Consider the following 21,435-nt stretch of genomic DNA (forward strand, 5'->3'; position numbering starts at 1 on the left):
GTAGTAATAGCATTCCAAAAGTAGCATATTATCTACTATAACTCGTATATCTCTGACATTTTGGAGGGTCGGAACATGTCAGGGTCCCAAAAGGCACCTGGGCACAAGTCTTTGGAGCCCACTGCAGTCCCTAATTGCAAATCTGTATCTTGCATTTTGTGGGCCCTCATTTCAAACATGCACTCTACTGTATGTACCACGGTGTTCGCTGGCCAATGGGTCATATGCAGAAAGTGTTCATTTCCTTAATTGCATATTTTGAGGCTTTTGATGCCACTTCCTCTATTGGCCTAGTCCATTATCCAGTCGATATGCACAAGAACAGGAAGTAAATATAACTTGTGCATGATGCTTGTGCACGTGTGCTGATGCAGCACGGAATTTGCAAATGATCTCCTGAAACTCTTGCACTCAGGCAGGGATGAAAAGGATCCCACCATGTCTGAGGATGCAGAGCAACACAGGGCTTTTTAAACTTATTTATATCCACATAAATTGTTTAAAAGACTCTTTGCTGGAGACAAGCGGCACTTCTTCCTCTTGACAGCCTAAGATGGTCCCAATTATGGACCACAGAGTTTCCCAGCAGCTCCCAAAAGACACTTCAGATCTCTTCCACACCAGTATGAACACCGTCAAACTGCCCATCAGTTTTACAGCCTGTCAATCATTGAGACTGCAGCCAGATAAAGGAGAGGCAGGAAGAGTTGCTCTCAACCATGTTGGGACTCGTGTTATGATGTCACCATTTTGTGGTCTGTCTAATGGCTGACGGACTTGGCAGAACCATCACACAACACCTGTCATAGTCGCTCACATCACATCGAGGAGCGGACAATGTTTCGTCTTGGACTGAATCCACTGGCTTTTTCTGTTTTCCCCCAACAATAGTGCAGGCAAGCTGGTGTGCAATTGAAAACTGCAATCTCCACATCCATCGTTAACAGCACCACAGAGCCAACTGCAAATGGATGTAATGTTTACTGACAGCTGGCAAGCCAAATTTCTGGTGAGATTTATGATGGACCACTGGCATGGGCTAAATGAGGGTTTCTATCGCAAGAGATATGTTCTAAACACACATGTTGTTTTGATGGAGGAGAGGATTCGTCTATAAAACTGCTCCAGAATTTCAGGAAACAAAAATAAAACGTAAAGTCTCAAGGACTTATACTTGAGGGACCAAGACAAGTAAAAATGACTTTGGGGTTGATCTCTCATCTCTTGTCTTATTTCGGTCTTATTTTCCCATGTTCCCCCTTGTGCAGAGCGGAGGATGCATTATGTCAGTTGGGGCATTTTCAGCTCAGTACTGACCCCTCCTGGAAAGTTGACAAGTCATTTCTCAGAGTAAACAGGTGGAAGTAATCTGTCAGAAGAAAAACAAAATCAAAAGTAGGAATTGCTTTTTAAAAATCACCTTTCTTTTTGGTGTCAGTTTTTGCTGCCGAGAAAATATTGCAACTCCAGTTGTGGCTGCCAATTAGCCCACATACAACCTGGCATGGCTAAACAAGCCTCCCCTTCCCTAAAAATATAATGAGGCTCTTTCCCTTCAGGCTGACAGCGTTCCCAACCAGCCCAGACTCAGAACGCTCTTTCCTGCCGACCGAGCGAGACGGAAATGAAGCTGGAGTTTGGGATGAAGGGAAATTGGTCTCCTGTGGGCTGAGATCAGCCTCTGTCCGGCTCAGCGCCTGTGAAGTCCTAATGATGGTGGAGCCGTCAAAGCCTCTGTGCAGGCGCAGTCGAACAGAGGTGACAAGAGGATGGCTGATTAAAGAGGAAACTGGGACATCCCGGCTCTCTGAGGACAGATGAAACGCGAGAGGCTGCTGTTGGCACATTTGTGCTCTCTAAAGTGGAAAAAACTCCAGGGATGTCCGGCAAACAGGAACTGACGGTGATCGGGTTCCAGACGAACATTGTGTGAGGGGTTTAAAACATTAGTAACTTATGTCTTTGTGATACAGCATTCAACTGAAGCCATGTTTACATTTCATTAACATTTTTCAATTGTATATTCAACTAGATTTCTTTCCATCTGAAGAAAGTATAAGTGGTGTTTGCCCATGCAAAACTCATGGCCTTGATGTTAGGGTGTTCAAGGTGGTTTCCAGGGCGTTGCTATGTGTTTGCTAACCAGGTCAAATTAAGACACATCATCGTTTCTAGGTAAGACTCAGTCTCCTTCCTTCAGACATTTTTTGTTGTCTTTTATTGCCCACCAGGCAAAACAGTTCACAGCTGAGAGTTGGGTAATGGTGCTGATTGTCTTAGCAAGCTCCAGTAATGAGCACTAAACAATTTCTCCACACCATGCAGCTTAATTTTTTGCTCATTTGAGTCGATAAGTGAGGAATTAGAGTTTAGAGTGAATAAGGACATTTTATTTCTTACTGATTGTCAATCAAACAAACTCAATACAGGTGTAGTGCCATGCTGTGCTTTAAACATTACAGCCATAAACCAAAAATCAGCCTATGCACACACAGCAAGAAACTAAACATGCAAGCCCTGCGATACTAAAAACGCATGAAAAAGGAAACACTCCTTGTCACATGAGTGCAAAAACCAAAACATTACAACAGCAAACTTTAAGGAATGATGATCTAAAAACTAAACCATCATGCAGCACATAACCAATGAGGAGTGAGCTCGTGGTTTTGGACCCTTCCGCTGGGTTGAAAGCAAAGAAATCAGATGTTCTGAGAAAAACATGGTGTGAAGGGGGAGGGGGATGGGGGGTGTTGTCCTGTTGCCTCTTCTCCAAGTCTCCTCAGTAGAGAAGACGAGCATGAGGAGGTCAGGATATGGAGGTTCTGTGCTTTTCATGGATAAACGAAGAGGGGGGTTGTTATGAATGAACCTTATCTGAACATTCCCATAGCAGGATTTAGAGCAGACTGCTGCAGTTCAAAGAATAAAAGCCTTCCCTACTGACTCATTCAGCTTCACGCCGATCAAAGAGGCTGTTGATCTTAAAAAACACACACACAGACTAAAAACACTAATCCAAAGTGCACACTGGCCCTAGATGTGACAATTTAGCTGAAATAATAAGACATCATAGCGTGAAATTCATCATCATCATGCTGTTTTGTTTCATTCTGGAATAGTTTATCACCACTGACTCACTTGGTGAACAAGTTAAGCCAGCTGTCTGTGATTCTCTCCTTAAACAGATTTGCCTCTCAGAGGAAATTTGGGGCCGAGTTGTTCCAGGCACTCCATGTTCCATCATGGAGTCATTAACTTCTAATGGGATAACGAGAGCAACTCGAAGGAAACAAGAAAAATGCGATTGTGCTGTCAGGATAATGGGGTGCTGAGAAATCACAGTGTCGCTGTATTGGATAAGAAAAGAATATTGAGTAACATACTAAATTGAACCTGTGGGGTTTGTGTGAACCAATTTTCTTTTGCAGCCTTTACAACAGAGACCAGAAGAAACAAAGTTTTTGCCAAAAATAAAATTAGATCAGTGGTGGTTCAAAGGACCAAAAGATGTAAAACTTGCTGGACATGTTAACAAATTCGGCCGGCATCTCTCTAGCCAATTTTCCAGACAATTCTTTTATTAGTAAGCCTTATTTACATAGTTGTTGAAGAATCACGAAACAGGGCATCTCTCAGCCAGTGGGTGTTAACCCTGAGTTAATGGCCCTGCTGACTCAAACAACTTCTGGACAGCTTGAAAGAATTGACCGGTTGGTGAGGCAGACTCTCACGGCCTTGGCAGCAACCAGTGAGGTTGTACTCTGTCAGATCTGGTTATTTTGACAATTTTTCAGGGAAATCAGAGAAAAATAAAGGCAGTTGAGTAGGCTAGTGGGATGCCACCTTTTGATCCCAGTCCAGAGCTGTTGCGAGATTCAAATAGGGTTTGTAGCAGGGCCTTCCCAACAGATCGCCAGGAAGCAATCAATCCAATGATTTTGTGTCAAAAGCTGACATTTAAGCAAGTACATTTAGTACACGATTTTGAAATAGTTTTTTCCTTCCTTTGAACCTTCAAGATCGTTAAAGCTATTCAATCAAGTCCATCCATAAGGTTCATTCAATTCTTACAGAGTTCACAGCACAGGACGCAAATGGAAGGGTACATGCATGCTCACGCCGTGACCACACCTGGTGGGGGTGTGACCAGGCGGGACAACCAGACAACAGGGAACAGAATGACAGACAGAGATCTCTACCTGAACACCTCCGAGAGAGAGGAGTCGCTGTCATCCGACCTATAGGGCAGAACAGCAGTTGGGTTAGGGGAAGGCGGGAAGAGTCAGTAGAAGACAGAGAGGGAGGGGGAAGGGGAGGAGCCTTCCAGGGAGCAGGCAGGAGAAGGGGGTGGGGCTAGAGCAAAAGGGGAGGGGTTAGCAGGAGGGTTATGCAGAGTTCATTGGGTGGGGTTACTGGAATAAGACTCAATGTTGACAGCAAGAGCCCACTCCGAACCTTAGCTCTGATCCACGTTTACAAGCCTCACAGTGATGTATTCCCACAGCTCGTGTTGTCGTAATGGGATGCTTCATGTCTCAGTTCACTCGGCTGTTTGATCTAAACTGTTTTTATTGTGACTACCAAAGAAATAAAACATGACTCTAATAAAAGCAGCCAGCGTTTTAGTGAGACGTATTATCAATACACGTTTCATTCATGCAGCATCTCCTATTGAAATTGCACTATAGTGCTCTAGGCTAAATGACTCCCACTATTCACAGAGACAATATACAAGTACATGAGATTCAAAAGCCGCACGCTGCAATCATCACTCACACATTATTCTAAGTGCTATTATGTGAACGTGGATGATTGCGGATGTTAGGATAATAAAATATGAATGATATATAAACAAATAGTTTTCTTTCATCAAACAGGAAGACTTTTTAAATTATTTAGTGATTAAAATGGATAAAATGAGGAGTTAAATTGGTGTTTTGGAAGTGGTGAAAGTCTAAAACCAGGTTAGGACACAGTATTAAGCTCTACTGACAGTATCTGTGAGCTACAGTTGATTACTACGGACATACAGAATGTTCATCAAAAACAGCTTTTACAGCAATGCATTTATAATGGACGCCTTTGGGGCAAGACACTGCACTGGGATAACTGTTAAAAATAAAATACATGACAGTATGGGCATAAGACTTAAATATTATATGATTTATCATGAGACTAACAAGTAACTAACTCATTAATCATGTTAGTGCAGAACATTTCATTAATTCTATATCAAACTTTATATTACTAAATCTCACAGGGTTTTCTCGACTCGACTTTATCAGAGCGAGATCTGGTATAACTGCGGAAAAAATAGAGTGGCCACAAGGGTTTAGGAGCCTTCTCATTCTGAACAGGAACTAATTCATGTGACAAGATCATGGCCCCGGTGATCAGGGTTAGCCCCACTAATCATCTTCCAATTGCATATATACGTGCGACGATGTTTAATGAAGTCAGTGCTGAGTCTAAGAAGTCTAAGAGTCAAAAGAATAACAATATGAACCACTGGCGGTCCCTCGGATAAGCATCTGATTGGCTGAGATGTTAATAAAGTGTCAAGAATTAATTCGCTACATTAAAATAAAGATTCAGTCAAACTAGAAGTCCAGAAACTTAAGACATGCACACACACTTTAAATGAGAAACGTATTAATGAGTGTGTGACCAACTGGCAGGACGCTTTGATTCACTGACACCAACACTGATTTGAATGTTGATGAAGCTTTATTAATATTGGCCTGCATGAATGTCTTCCGTCTGCTGTCCGGTTTTGTTATTCTGTGCTAACCCAAGCAAAGACTGAGAGGCTGTCAGGATTCCAATCTAATCAAGTCAGACCCGCCCACTGGGGACCAATCAGGATCAAGAGGAGAAGAATAATTAAGATCACACTAGCTTATTTACCGAGACTGACGTGCACATAAACAGGTGAGATGTAAAAGCATGTCAACAGACATGAGAATAGGATCTAATTTAAAGTTCTAAATAAAAAGGAGTCGGAATAGAAGTTCATTATCGCCATATGAAAATCATCAAAATTAATTTCCATATGACGACCAGCGTAGACAGAAATGTCACATCTTCAAAAACACAACTACACTGAGTGCTAGAGCTGTTGTTAGTATGTTGTTATGCAGTTTTGAGTGGTTACTTATTGGTCCAAGTAAAAAAAAGCCCACACCAAAGTCTCTGGTATTCTGGTCCCTAAATACTGTATAATTACATCAATACAACTTTAAACCTAGAAGGGGGTGTTAGTATGTAATAATGTTTATATCTTTTAATAAAACCCTTAACATTTTTTATCCTTTTCACAATTTTTCACGGCCTCCAAAATTTTTTGTTGTGTGAATATCTGAACATGCAATATATCAAAAGAAAGAACAGACGCTCTACTTTTAAACAAAAGCAACATTTTGAGCAAAAAGCTGAGAGAATCGTGTTTTAATCAAAGACTACATCAGGATCGGATTCAGAACGGTGATCAAAACACAGATGCAGTAGATCGAGTCCATCAACACCCCCAAAGCTTCACAGTCCTGTCATCGGCAGTTTTGATTTATATGCTGTTTAATATTGATGATCGCGTTGTTTTGCATATGCATATGATTACATATGATATCGTATGTTTCTGCATTTTCTTTACATGTGTTTTGATCAGGAGATTCAGCACTCTTTCAGAAGGCGTGCAGTAGCGCCCCCTACAGTATAACAGTGAAAACATGGAAAGGCGGGAATTTCCGTCAATGGCAGGGAAAGAGTTAATATTCCATTTATTCCTCCCAAATCTTGGACAGGAATGAGAGTCTCAGCAATGCCAGTTACATATTTGTTGGTCATAAGTTTAGAAAAAAAAAAAAGATCAGTATGACCTCTATGCATTTTTGGACTCACCATGGGATTTTTCTGTCAAAAGTAGATTTGTCAATTATAATATTTAATACTTCAACACTTCATGGATTACTCAATTTTACTCAATTTCATATTTTTTTATTTATTTTTGGAGACAATTCAAAAGGATCAAAGTATACTACAGATTTTTTTTTATCGTTGTTACTGTCATATCAGTATTAAAAAGGGATTTCACCAGTCAAAAGTTTAGACACACTTGAATTAATATTTTTTCATGATCTAAAAAATGGTTCTCAGCAAACCTCCAAAGGGATCACAGAATGACTTAAATACAAATAAATAATCATTTTAAGTCATTTCGTGACCCCTTGGAAGTTTGCTGAGGCCCCCTGGTTGAGAACAACTCTATTAAAGGCAGGGTAGGTAGGATTTATTAAAAATTAAAGATCCAAATTTGTTAAAACTTTCTATATATATCAATACATAATTAAAATGTAAGAACTCTGAAAAAAAGAGTATAAAAATCAAGTGACTCTAGACCGTTTAATCTGTATTAAACACAGCTCATTATTTCGATTCGGGACGAATCAAAGGATTGGCTTAGGCGACTGTCACTCTCTCGCAACCATGGCAACCACCCTTTTGCCACACAGCACCTACCCACTTGCGCGCGACCGTTTGATTTGAGGAGTGCGAGAGGCACGGAACCTGATCACACCTCCGTCCAGTAGATGGCGGTAATGCACTATGTTTGCAAGCTGCCAATAAAATCTATCGAAGAAGAAGAAGAAGGCACTGAACCTAGGAATACCAAAACAATGGCAGAGAAAGAGCAATCTAAATTTACAGTACCGGCATATGCAGTTAGTGAAGGCAAACCAGGCAAAAAAATGCCCCTTCCCCTCCGCTTGTCTCAGGTAAATAATGCGTCCTCTAGCTCAGCGGTCGGAGTCGCGCGTTCATGTGTTTTGGGGACGTGGCTTTGGAAGAAGCACAGAAATGAGGGGGTGGAGTGAATGGAAATAATGAGATGTCTTTAAAACAGTCGTGAGAGGTCTACAGACACTCGATTTTGATACTTTCTTTTTCAGAGTACTTACATTTTAATTATGTATTGATATGTACATAAAGTTTAAACAAATTTGAAAAATAAAATTTTTAGACCATTTCTACCTACCCTGCCTTTAATAATGATATTAATATCAGTATTAATATTAATAATATTAAGAGTTACTAATATTAATATCATTAGTAACACTTAATTAAAATGCTAAAAAAAAAAAAAAGATATAAATTGCAACATTAAGATTGAATTCTTATTTCTTTTTACTCTCAACTATTGTTTTTATTTACAATGTATTTATGTTTTTTGCTTTTAATAATAAGAATAATAATAATAATCATTTAAAGTTACCCCGTGGCCCCCTTGGAAGATTTGAGACTTCTGGAATCACCAAATGAATATTAATATTAAAAAAACTTTTACTAATAATAAATAATAATTTTAAGTCACCCTGTGGCCCCCTTGAAAGTCTTGAAACTTCTGTTCTGTGTGTAAAGTAATTTACAGTTGCTGTTATTTATTTATTGTGTGTTTGTGTTGGACAGTGCAGGGTTCTCAAGTCAGAAACATTGAGAACCAAGTAGGTATGTCTAAACATGTGACTAGTAGTTCACATTACTGAAACATTAAAACATTGTTGCATAATAAAAACAATTATAATAATTAAAATAACAATAATAACAGGATGCCTTTTTCTTCTGTATTTTCTCTTGGTCATGCTTTCTAGGATTTTTCGCCCATTTAAAGCCTAAACGCTAATACAAGTAACATTGTGCTTCTCCTCAATAATCCTGCAGGATCCGAGGCATCACGGTGCGGGACGACAGGTTACACTTAAGTTTAATACCATCAGGGGTTTGCTCAAATCCCTAATTCTAAGTATGAGCTACAGTAATAGTGATGCTAGCTTAAGCATACGGCACTAATTATGGTGATTTCACACGGAACACAAAATTACTGTGCTAAAGGTGCTTGAATAACCACCAATGGGATGGCAACCCAAGCGTTGTAAACACACTGCGGAATGATACGGCCTGGTAGAAATTACATTAAGAGAAATCTACAGTCTGTCCTACTCCACACACACATACTAGAGCGCAATATACAAGGGGTTGGAAAAATAATGAGATAAATCCCTGACAGGCGCATCAAATGACCAATTTAGATCTCTATGGCAATATCAGACACTGCGGATTCAATTATGAAGGGAAAGTGCAAACAAAACCCATCTTCAGAGGGTGGAATAATTGGTTATCCTACCCTAATGTGCCCACTTGTGGCGTTATAATGAGAATTCACAGGAGCCGAAGAACTGACGCTACTTCTGCTGTCGGCTTTGAGTTATCCTTACCATTCGACTGCAATTAGAGATCGCTCCTGCCGGCGGCACGCGCAGGGTTAACGCTGAGCTACCAAACTAGTGGATTAAAATACAGTAATAAAGCACTCGGAGTAACCTGGCAGAAAGCAAAGTCATTTACTTGTACTGTAGCGGAAGGAGTAAAAACTAGCTGGGTGGAAAAGGGAAAGAGTTAATAAAACTAGAGAACATGTGGGCGGATGCAAGATCCCATGCGCAGGTAATTGGCCTCTATAAAGGGAAATCATCCTCTGATGAATTTTCTTATGTAACAAGATCGTTCATGCTGTCTGTGTGTGTTTGTGTGAAACTCACTTGTCGAGCGCTGAACCCTGACTCTGGTTGCTCGTCAGACGGGAGAACACGTTGCGGTCGTTACGTGTTCGAAGCGGAGGGGAAGAAGGAGGGGTGTAGCCTACATCTGGACTTCTGGCATAAAAAACACACACACACACACACACAAAAAAAAGAGGAAAGAGTATAGCATACAGAACATTGAAAGTTAATTTTTCTGAACATATCAATTGCTACCCTGGCACACATCTTTAAGTATGTTCATTTTGTTAATCTTCAGGTTATGTTCAGAATAGCATACTACCAAAACATACTATTTCTGCAGTATATGTCCATGTCAAATTTATCTATCTATCTATCTATCTATCTGTCTATCTGTCTATCTATCTATCTATCTATCTATCTATCTATCTATCTATCTATCTGTCTGTGTGTCTGTCTGTCTGTCTGTCTGTCTGTTAAGGGGCATTTTCCTACAATATCAATTATAAAAACCAATGTATACTTAAATATATATTTAATACATATCATAAAATGTTGTTTGCAAAATTAAATAATTGGCTTTAATGCTGCCATTATACTAACAGTCTAAGAAAATGATTAAAACACTATCTGAAAGAATATCCTTACTCTTAGATTTATAAACCAGAAAGTAAACATTTTTCAATGTATGTTTTTATTACTTTATTTTAATTTTAAAAAGTGTTACTGTATTATTTTTTTCCCCATTTATTTTGCTAAAGCAACAGAAAAGCCAAAATAGGGGTGTGATGAGATCTCATGGCGATATTAAAACGTGAGGATCAATGAAACCATATGATAAATTGCTTTTTATCTTTTATTTGAACCTATTTTTGCCTCATTGTTATTATACATGTATTTTAAGTCATTTTAAAGGCTATTGTTCACTTAGGTCTATTTTTATTAATCACGTCAAATGAATCGACTGATTGCTTTATTAACAATAATGACAGCCCTAGAAAATATTGTCTTGTCTCATTTTCGTCAACCCAATATCATGTATCATCTCGTCTTGTGAGCTAAGTGTATTATCACACCCATTCTAATACAAAGTATTCTTGAAAATACGTACATTGCAATAATATAGATGGCTGTCTATAGAATAAATTGTGTATTCATTTTGTGATTTCTATCCAGTCTTTAGAAAGAAACCCCAGCACTAGCCTTGCATTCTGAAAGCATTATGTGTCAGATTCGCGCTGATGAACGCACCTATACGGCTGGCCTCGGTCATATGACTGCCTCCTTGTTAAGGGAGATGTGTCGGACCCTCTGGACTGCCTTGGGCTGAAAAACAAGCATACAAACTGTGTTATGTTCTAAAAAACTGAATAATTGTGAGGAGACAGATTACGAAAGGCTGATGATTACACCTATTTTATTTGAGCTGCACTCACAAAGTGTGTCCTCTGACGGGCAGGCTGATGGTCCGAGACACCAGCTCTCTGGAATAGGCCTCTCTGAGGACCAGGCCGTTCTCATGGATCTCTGACAGAGAGGCCAGGGACTTGGTGATGCTCTTGGAGCTGAGGTCCAGAACAGGGCCCAAATACTCAGCTGACACCGCCTTCATTTGTACAGAGAGCCGAGGCTCGACCTGTAAGAGGACACGCAGTGAACATTTCAACAAAATACTACACTGCCACCTGCTGGTTATCACACACACAACAGAAACTAAGAGCCATTTAATACAGTCATAAATCGATTAATCGCGATTGATCACATCTAAAATAAAAGTATTTGTTGACATAATAAATGTGTGTATATACTGTATATTTACATATATTATATATATGTGAATGAGTATGTGTGTGTGTCTGTGTATAAATACACACGTTTTTATATATATATATATATATATATATATATATATATATATATATATATATATATATATATATTCTGTATGTATAAATATATAATATATGTTTATACAATAGCGTTTATACAATAGCAGCAGAACTGTTTCCAACTTTGATAATGAATCATCATATTATAATGATTTCTAAAGGATCATGTGATAGACTGGAGTTATGATCCTGAAAATTCAGCTTTGCATCACAGAAATAAATGATAATTTAAAGTATAATAAATTGACAACCAATTATTTTAAATTGTAATAATATATCACAATATTACATTTTTTTCTGTATTTTTGATCAACTAAATGCAGGCTTGATGAGCAGAAGAATCTTCTTCCAAAAACATTAAAAATAGTAATGTTTCCAAACTTTTGGCCTGTACTGTACATATAATTATATATATATATATACACACATATATTATGTTAACAAAACTTGTATGTTAGATGTGATTAATCTAATCACAATACTGTTTGATCAATGCTAAGACACTAAGTTTGAGTTGTACCTTCATCTTAAAGTCATCTTGACTTGCAGACAACTTCATTTGGGAGAAACTGTAGCAGAAAGACGAGCAGTGATGTTCAAACTGAAACCCTGATAGATCATTTCATGATAAAGTGTGTGTTGATGTGGAAGTAGTCATACCCGCTCTCTGACGCCTGACTGAACTCAGACACCTCCTCATCTGTGCTTGCATAACCATTCTCTGAGGAATATAGCAAACCAAAAATCACTAATTAACACCATAATTACAAAAATGTGGAATGTATTTGAAACTATAATTATTATCCATTACTTTCTACATTACTAAAGTATGTCAGTTTGTCAGCTGCACATAGAAAAAGGAATATTTCTTGTTTATTTCATGGAAGAAAAATTAAAAGTACAAATATTTTACACATTTGATCAAAAGTATAGTAAAAAAGAACAACAAAAAACCTTGCTGGACATTGTGGATTAGGGCATGTAGCTCAGGGATACACTCCGCCTTTTCCCTCAGAGCATCCAGGATCATGTGATTTTGGGAAGAGCCAATCACATCAGTCTGCCGCAGCTGACCCTCCAGCAGGCGAATCTGAGCCTCTTTCTGAGCAACTTGCAAGCCCTACACACACAAACACACAATCATGTTTCATGTTTTTGAATGAAGTCTCGCCAAAGCTGCATTTACAGCAATATTGTGAAATATTATTATACATTTGAAATAACCCTTTTTTAATCGCAATATATTATTTAAATGTAATTTATTCCTGTGATCAAAGCTGAATTTTCAGCATCAATCCTCCAGAAATCACTCTAATATGCTGATTTGATAATAATCAGAAATGTTTCTTGAGAAGCAATGTTGAAAACATACAGCTTAGTATTTTTATGGAAACCATGATAAAAAAAAATTCTGGATTCTTTAATGAATTGAGAGTTCAAAAGAAAAAGATATTACTGACCCTAGACTAATAGTAGTGCATCTGTCCGTTCTCTCTTTATGATTTGAATCGGTGCATGACCTTAATCTTGTATTACTTAGTCTGGATGACCATAAATTAAAACAACAAAGAGGATTTGTCTGCTTGGATTCACCTTGTCAATGGAGGCTTTGAGGAAGTAGTCGAGGAGAGAACGAGCTTCAGCCAGCGAGCAGGAGCTGATGACCACCGATGTGTCCACTGAGTCCAGCTCATCCTACAGCAATGAGTTCACCGATTACAAAACACCCTTATGTCAATATAAGTGCAAGTTGTGCGGATTCAATTACATACACGCAACCATATGTGACCCTGGATCCCAAAACCAGTCATAAGTCGCACGGGTATATTTGTGGCAATAGCTAACAATACATTGTATGGGTAATTATCGATTTTTATTTTATGCCAAAAATCATTAGGATATTAAGTAAAGATCATGTTCTATGAAGATATCTTGTAAGTTTCCAACCTTAAATATATCAAAAATTTATTTTTGTGAGTGGATGCAGCACAATCACCAACAGAAATGGACAACTTTAAAGGTGATTTTCTCAATATTTTGATTTTTTTGCTCCCTCAAGCGACACGCAGCGACATAATCCCATTCATTTCAATGGAGCGCAGGCGACTTCCGGCGACACGAGCGACAGTGACCGTTGGCGACAGAATGTGGGCGTGTCAAGCGACGCGAGACACGCGACAAAAGTTCAGAAATTTCAACTTTATGCAAATGAGAAGCGATTTTCACAAGCGACAACCAATAGGAAAGAAGACTTTCAGTGGAGCTCAGCTCACGTCACCGTCTCGAGTGCAGCAAGACAGAAGAGTTCTAGCAATTTCACTGTTTTATATGATTTGACTGTAACCTATAATTAATACATTGATATAATAAAATGATGCATGGACAAGAAACTGTCGACAGTCTCAGTGAGTTTAATTCACACATTTAGCTCGAGTGTTGTAATTATATGATGCAAGTTTAGCACTGCTGCAGTTCATTTTACAGTTTCCCCTGCATTATGTTGACTATTAGGGACAAGAAAATTGATTATTTGTCAAATTCGAATGACGTTTTAGTAATTTATGACAGTATGAGTTAATTTGTTGATTGATCAATCGTTAATCTAGTAGGCTAAATGATTTAATATTTAATATAAAAACACTCTCCCAACAGCATACTGTTTCTTTTGAGCCTAATTCCTAGTCAGATTAAAATGATATAGTTGTATATATCACTTGTGATGGTATTTTGTATAGATATGGCCAGACGTGCAGTCTACCAATAACATTAGAGCGACAGCACAACGAATGCCCACAAGTGACCTCACAGTACAGAGACTAGCGACATACAGCATCGAAGTCGTCGGCGGTGTGAACGGGGCTTCAAAATCCAGATTTTCAAATAGTTGCATCTCGACCAAATATTGTCCTATCCTAACAATGGAAAGCTTATTTATTCAGCTTTCAGATGATGTATACTAGTGATCGACCGATAAATCGGGCCGATATTTGCGGGTTTGACGTGTATCGGCATCGGCCGATACGCGGCTGCTGCGTTCGCCGATAGTTTTTTCCGGCATTATTTACAGACAGGCGTCCGCAGGCAGCTCTGTGTTGCTGGAGACCATGCAGTTCACGTGCAGCCCATGCACTGCCCCTCCCACACTAGCAGAGTGCTGGAAGCCTCTTCAAGACAACAGCCAGTTTTAAACTTTCAAAGCATCTTTTAACTGTTTGACTTAACTGGAATATTGCCATACACTTCGAAAGTGGAAACACGTTGCTCTATATGTGCGTGCAACTAAGCAAGTTTGTGGGTCCAAATGGAAAACGCGAATGCCGAATGCCTCATCTATAAAACTGCTTATCATTGTGTTTAGGGAGCTGCAAATAGCTAAGTTTGAGGCTATCCATATGCATACGGCAGCTGTTACAAACACTGGTCATAGGATTAAATAATGCCGACGTTGTTCGGTGATTCCGTGATATTTGTGGGAGTTTTATTCAGAGACCACCTGGCTGAGATTTGGACGTGTGCTCATAAAAGAAGCGACGCGATTGCGACACGCATGCGATGCAGCGCGCTCGTTTGTCCAGGCGCTCCTATGCCGTGGTGAGGTCATGTGACAAAAAAACAACTGACCTTTCCATCCATGACAACATCGAAAGCTCGGCCGAACAGCTGATCATAGCTGGACAGGGCGGGTTTTTATTTCTCATCTCCATAAATATATGTAGTCGTAAAGGGCTAGAAATAAATTAATCCTTACTTCCTCGTCATCATGGAGAGCGCATTTCATGGTTGCATAGAAACGACAGACGCCACGGGAACGCATGCGCTTGTAGAAAGGAGAAAGCGACGCGGCCGTGCTTTCCACACGTTTATTTAGACGCGATATGTGAACAGTCCCTAATTCATAATAGACTGAGAATCTATTTGGTTTTAAATCGTTTTTGTTTTGTTTAAAATGGAGATCACGATTACATATATCAGACAACTACACAGAATAACATGTTCCAGTCAAATTATTTTATTTATGCTTAAATATTTATTTTCAGAATTTATTTTCAGAATTTGAATTATGCTTAAATATTTATTTTCAGAATTTATTTTCAGAATTTGAATTATGCTTAAATATTTATTTTCAGTATTTTCAGCACTGAACTTTTTTTTTTTACTTGTTCTACCTCACATGTTTTTAATATTTGTCAAATATTGTTTTTTTTAAGTTCAATAAATGTTCCTTTTTTAAATTGAGACTTGTAACATTTGTTATCATCATTGTGTCATTTTTATGATTTAAATTGAGTGAGCAAAAGCAGTATCGGCTCCAAATATCGGCCCAAGAAAATCGGCAGCCCGTATCGGTCATCGGCTAAGGCTGATGAAAAAAAATCGGTATCGGCATCGGCACTAAAAAATCCATATCGGTCCCTAATGTATACGTCTCAATTTAAAAAAATACCCATAAGACTGGTTTTGTGGTCCAGGGTCACATATGGATGTTACGACAGTCACATGTGAGACGCCCGTTACCTTGGTCTCCTCGATCTGAACGATGGTGGCCTGGCAGTCTGACAGACTGTCGCTGATGTAGTCAATGTTGGCGTTGAGAACCTCGATCTCCTCGTTCATCTCCTGAAGCACTCTCTCCTCCTCGTCCTCTCTGAAGCCCTCGTTCAGTAACTTCTCTCTCTTGCGTAACAGCGCCTCCTGCTGCATGGACAGCTCCTCGCGTTTCTGAAGACACATTACCACACCGTCTGATCGATTCAAAATTACACAACAATCCCGTGCAGGAAAAAGCACAGGGTTTCAGGAAGATCACAATAGAAGAAAAATAAGTGTAACAATCACCTTGATGAGGCGATCCATATCAGCTTCCACGTTAGTGATGGTCATTCTCTGCATCACGATATCCATGATCCTCCTCTCCAGAGACTGCCACTTCTGACGGGCTGTCTTTGAGAAACTTGCGCTCGTTCCCTTTCGCTGGAACTTTTTTCTGCTACTGAAATCAAATAGACTACAGTTTAAATCGGAATGAAAACACTTTTTCACCTAATTATGGAGGCTTGTTTCCGTCACTGAATAAAGAATAAAAAATAAAAAAGGTAATTGCGACTTTTTATCTCACAATTCTGACTTTTTTTCTCAGAATTGCAAGTCATAAAGTCAGAATTGTGAGATATAAACTCACAATTCTGAGAAAAAACTCAAGTCTTTTCCCCCTCAGAAGTGGACTTTATAACTCGTTTATATCTCGCAATTCTGAGAAATGAAGTCAGAATTGTGAGATAAAGTCGCAATTATCTTTTCAATTGTTTTATTCCGTGGCGGAAACAAGCTTCTATACCTTATAGATCTAAGATTAACCATTAAATAAATGATTTATTACATTATCCTTTAAATTAAAAAATTAAACTGAATTCAAAATGCATTTGACTTCCATAATGTGCTGCATTTCTGACTGAAAAACATTGGAAATATTCTAATAAATATTCTAATAAATGTAAGACAGGATTTGATCCATAGTGATTTGTTTGAACTGACATATTATTATTATTATTATTATTATTAATAATAATCATATTATTATTATAAAAAGTATTTAAAATGTTGTATTTATTTATAAATAAATATGTTAAGTATCAAATGTGACAGTAAAGACATTTATAATGTTACAAAAGATAAATGTTGTTTATTTGAAGCAGCGTGACTGTATTCAACATTGATAATAATCAGAAGTGTTTCTTGATTTTTCATTTCATGATTTCTGAAGGATCATGTGACTCTGAAGACTGGAGTAATGATGCTGAAAATTCAGCTTTGATCACAGGAATAAATCACATTTAAATGACATAGAAAACAGCTATTTTAAATTGTAATAATGTTTCTCAACATTATTGTCTTTACTGTATTTTTAATGAAATAAATGCTGAGCAGAAGAGACGTCTTTGAACTCGCTGACCTGGCCAGGTTTCCTCCAGTCCCGTTCCTCTCGCTCTCTCCCAGATATCCATTCATTTTGGTGTTCCAGTGGCGTATGATGCTGGAAACGGAGCGTGTGGAATCGGGTTCGGAGGATGTTGGTGTGGTGCTGGTGTTCAGCTCTGCTCCTGAGTCCACACTGGTGATCCTGCGGGACACTCGGCCGGCCGCGCGCTCAGACATGGGTTTAGCCAGCCGTCTCAGAGCCGTCACCTCCTGAGTCTTCCTCCGCAACACCATCTCCTGCTGGCGCTTCTGGGACTCTAAAGAGCGGATCTGATACTGACGGAGCACGCAGAGCAGAGGAGAGACTTTAGTCACCACGCTAAACAAATGCTAGGACACGTTCAATTGTTAGTCACTCAAACCTCTTGCCGTCGCTGCTCTTTCTTCAGCTGTGCGATTTCTCTGTTCCTCTTCGCATCGATCGCCCTCCTCCTCTGCTGTTCCTCCTTCATCTGCCTCATTAGCGCCACCTATGGGTGGAATGACAAACAAGCACTGTGAGAAACACTACAGAAGTCTTATAGTTTAGTTCGAGGTTTCAAATCATATTACATTTCCATTCTACAGTATTGTTGCTCATGAACAAAATGAAGTTATTTTGGATTTTTAAATCAATTGTGTACAAATTTATTAACTTAATGTCTTTTGGCTGCACTTATTTCTGCATAATGCACATTTTACAAAAGTAAAGAAAAATGTAAATCCTTCAAAAGTTTGTCATTAAGATTTTTTCCAAAAGTCTCTTCTGCTCATGCATTACTTGATTAAAAAACACAGTAAAAATAATATTGTGAAATATTATAATTAAATAACTGTTTTCTATTTGAATATATTTTAAAATGTAACTTATTCCTATGAATTTTCAGCATCATTACTCCAGTCTTCAGTGTCACATGATCCTTCAGAAATCATTCCAATATGATGATTTGCTGCACAATAAACATTCCTTGTTGAAAATAGTTTTTACTGCTTAATATTTTTGTGCAAACCATGATACATTTTTTTCTGAATTCTGATATATAGAAGGTTCAAAAGAACAACATTTATTTGAAATTAAAATCTGCTGTAACATTTTAAATGTCTTTACTGTCATTAATTTAATGCATCTATATAAATGCTTATCGCTTTAAATAATTCCTAGTGGTCCCAAACTTTTGAGCGGTAGTGTATCTAGGTATAGCCACTTTTCCAATACTTTTAGTACACAGCATAAGTATGCAAACTGGGACACGGTCTACGTTTAAAGGATCATCAACTTTCATCAAAAAAATTCTACACTCGTGGGAAAAGTGGTGCTTTTTTAATTACAGTCTTAAAATAAAAAGCTGCCACTGTCTTGATTACAGTCAGTTTTCTGTACAGTTGAAGTCAGTGTTAGTCTCTTGAGGGCCTCTAGGGGGCGCTGTGTGTCTAAAAATAAAGCTCTCAGCGCTCACCTTTGCTTTCTTCATCTCAGTCACCTCAGACTGCAGTTTCTTGAGCTCTCTCTCGTAGCGGCTCTGGTTCTTCAGCAGACGAGCGTGTTCTTTGTGAGCGGCCTGCAGTTTCAGCAGATCTCTGTTCATCTCCTTCAGACGCTTCTCGTACTCAGATTTGATCTTACAGGCTTTCTCTTCAGTGTAGTTCTCCATGGACACTAAAATCACAATGAAAATTGTGGAAGAAATGTTTACTGGGATTATCAAAGTGCCTTAAAACACCCATTTGTATAACACAAATATTACAACTTAACATTTTACAGCAGAGTTCTTTGAAAATTATTTGTGGAACATTTAGGGTTGCATTTGTCTGCCACAAACATCATCAAGGGATGTCTCATTTCAGAAAACAAAAGTATCAATTATAAAATGTTACTGTTAATCCTTGTGAAGCATAAATTGTTGTAATTTCCTTATGACTTGAAGGCACTAAACTGCCAGAAACGAGTCGTCGTTCCAGTCTCACTACCTGCTGAATCTGCATAGGTTTGTATTAATTAAAACAGATTTGCATAATGCCAGTCTATGTTCTTCATTGGCTGCCGTGAACAACGTCTACTTTGACCCTCAAACACTGTAGTTTATCTGAGACTGGAAGAGTTTGGTTCGTGTTGTTCATGTGGAGAAGACGCTGTTTTCTGCTGACAGAGCAAATCCACTTTGATGAGATTGATACGGTAAAACCGACGCCATCGTTACTGTTCGTATCACTGAGTGTCAAGAGCTGAGGAAGATCCGGAGATGAAATTCAGATATGATAATGAGCGTTTAGTTTCTGACACACACTGTACACGGCCAAAACAATCACAACAGTTTACTCGTTTACTCTGCTCTAATTGGTCAGATGACCCAGTCTGTTGTGAGTGGTCTACTCTGCTCTGATTGGTCAGATGACCCAGTCTGTTGTGATCGGTCTACTCTGCTCTGATTGGTCAGATGGCCCAGCCTGTTGTGATCGGTCTATTCTGCTCTGATTGGTCAGATGGCCCAGCCTGTTGTGATTGGTCTACTCTGCTCTGATTGGTCAGATGGCCCAATCACAACAGACTGGGTCATCTGACCAATCAGAGCAGGCTCTCAGAAAGGGGAGGTTTAGAGAGACTAAATCCTTGATCGAACCGTTTCAGACACTGTGAGACAAGAGCAGATGCTGCAATGTATATAATGAGAAAATGAAAGTGTTTTTTGACCTTGTATGCACGTAAACCTATTGTAGGAGACTCCAAAACAAAAGAAGGACCCTTTAAAATAGCCTAATAGGGGCTTTAAATATTGCTGTTTTGCCCTGAAATACCCATTTTATTCTTGTAATTTTGCAACTTTTTTCATTTAATTTTGACTTTATTCTCATAAAACACTGCCAAATGTGTTGTGAATGTGGCAGCCGCTCACTGAGGTTGTGCAGCACGCGGTCTCTCTCCAGCTGTGTGTCTCTGATCTTGTTCTGAAGCAGAATCAGCTTCTCCTCATACTGGCTCTTCAGCGTGAGGAGCCGCCGCTGGCTGTTCTCCAGCTCATCGATGAGCCTCTGCTTGATCTCGATCTCACACGTCAGGTCTGCAAGATCGGCCTGCAAGTTCACTGAGAGAGGAGGAGCCGCAGGTTAAAGGGTTAGTGTGAATGAAAGGGGCTCATGGGACGTTTGTAACAAATGCATCCCAGAATGCACCTTTCTCCTCCGAGTCAGAGTCAGAATCCACCAGGCTTTCGTCGCTGTCAAACTCTTCCTCCTCCCTGGTCTCCTCTTCCTCCTCATCCTCATCACAGCCGCTCTCCTCGCGATCATCCTCCACAAGGGTATACATGCCATCCTGCACACAGTGAAAATAAAGCAGAGCATTGTTTGTAAAGGTTTTTTAAAGTTTATATAATATACACATTATTACATATATAAACATAAACATTTCTTTCATATACAGTAATTACTGTATGTCCATCTCTAAATGTTACAGTCCTGTAATATTAAGACTAAATATTTAAAGAAAAAAAGTCACACAGCAGTGTTTTGTTACATTACGACTTTATTCTTGTAATTTTATGATTTTATTCTTATAAAACACTGCTTTATAACCTTTATTTTTTTATATTAAGACTTAAAGGGATATTTCACCACTGGAAAGATGAATGTGTATTTAAATTGGGTCATTTATGTAGTAGAAATGTGAAATTTTTTAGAAGTCGGTGCCTTCTGGACTGAGAAAAGCCAGAAAATGTATTTTTGGATCATGTGGATGAAAGACAACAACTCCCAGAATGCACTTGCTTCGCTGCCCTGAGGCCACTCCCAAGCCACGCCTACCGGTTACAGAGGGCAGTGTCGGAGGAAATGATACAGCTAGGCTACTAGTCGACTGGAAACTGAAAAGACGGCGTTTTATCGTGAGATCCCACTATGGGCAGGTTGAAGACATGCGGAACGAGCTCCTCCTACTGGCTGGAGTCTCTCGCCTCTGGACAGAAAAGCCTCTGATGACGATAAATGACGATTTTTGACGTTTTTTTCCAGACACACAATACAGAAATCTCTGGTCTCAGGGG

The 21,435-nt window shown here is 38.9% G+C and overlaps 1 protein-coding gene across 4 annotated transcripts in view; it reads right to left on the reverse strand.

The window, feature by feature from the left end:
• Positions 1-21,435, reverse strand: part of kif21b (kinesin family member 21B) — a 93,741-nt gene that overhangs the window by 17,219 nt on the left and 55,087 nt on the right. For 2 of the 4 annotated variants that reach the window (XM_084101974.1, XM_084101971.1), the window contains exons 13-26: positions 20,567-20,708; positions 20,290-20,478; positions 18,856-19,055; positions 17,782-17,889; positions 17,394-17,695; positions 16,280-16,433; positions 15,959-16,162; positions 13,037-13,138; positions 12,398-12,563; positions 12,104-12,164; positions 11,964-12,012; positions 10,991-11,190; positions 10,806-10,880; positions 9,594-9,707 (exon numbers count right to left, since the gene is read on the reverse strand). In XM_084101974.1, the coding sequence (XP_083958100.1) occupies positions 9,594-9,707; positions 10,806-10,880; positions 10,991-11,190; positions 11,964-12,012; positions 12,104-12,164; positions 12,398-12,563; positions 13,037-13,138; positions 15,959-16,162; positions 16,280-16,433; positions 17,394-17,695; positions 17,782-17,889; positions 18,856-19,055; positions 20,290-20,478; positions 20,567-20,708 (2,066 nt within the window). The remainder of the gene's footprint in view (positions 1-9,593; positions 9,708-10,805; positions 10,881-10,990; positions 11,191-11,963; positions 12,013-12,103; positions 12,165-12,397; positions 12,564-13,036; positions 13,139-15,958; positions 16,163-16,279; positions 16,434-17,393; positions 17,696-17,781; positions 17,890-18,855; positions 19,056-20,289; positions 20,479-20,566; positions 20,709-21,435) is intronic. The other 2 variants (XM_084101972.1, XM_084101973.1) reach the window with 2 other exon arrangements.

Source organism: Abramis brama, assembly GCF_963993115.1.
Source record: "Abramis brama genome assembly, chromosome: 23".
NCBI lineage: Eukaryota > Metazoa > Chordata > Actinopteri > Cypriniformes > Leuciscidae > Abramis > Abramis brama.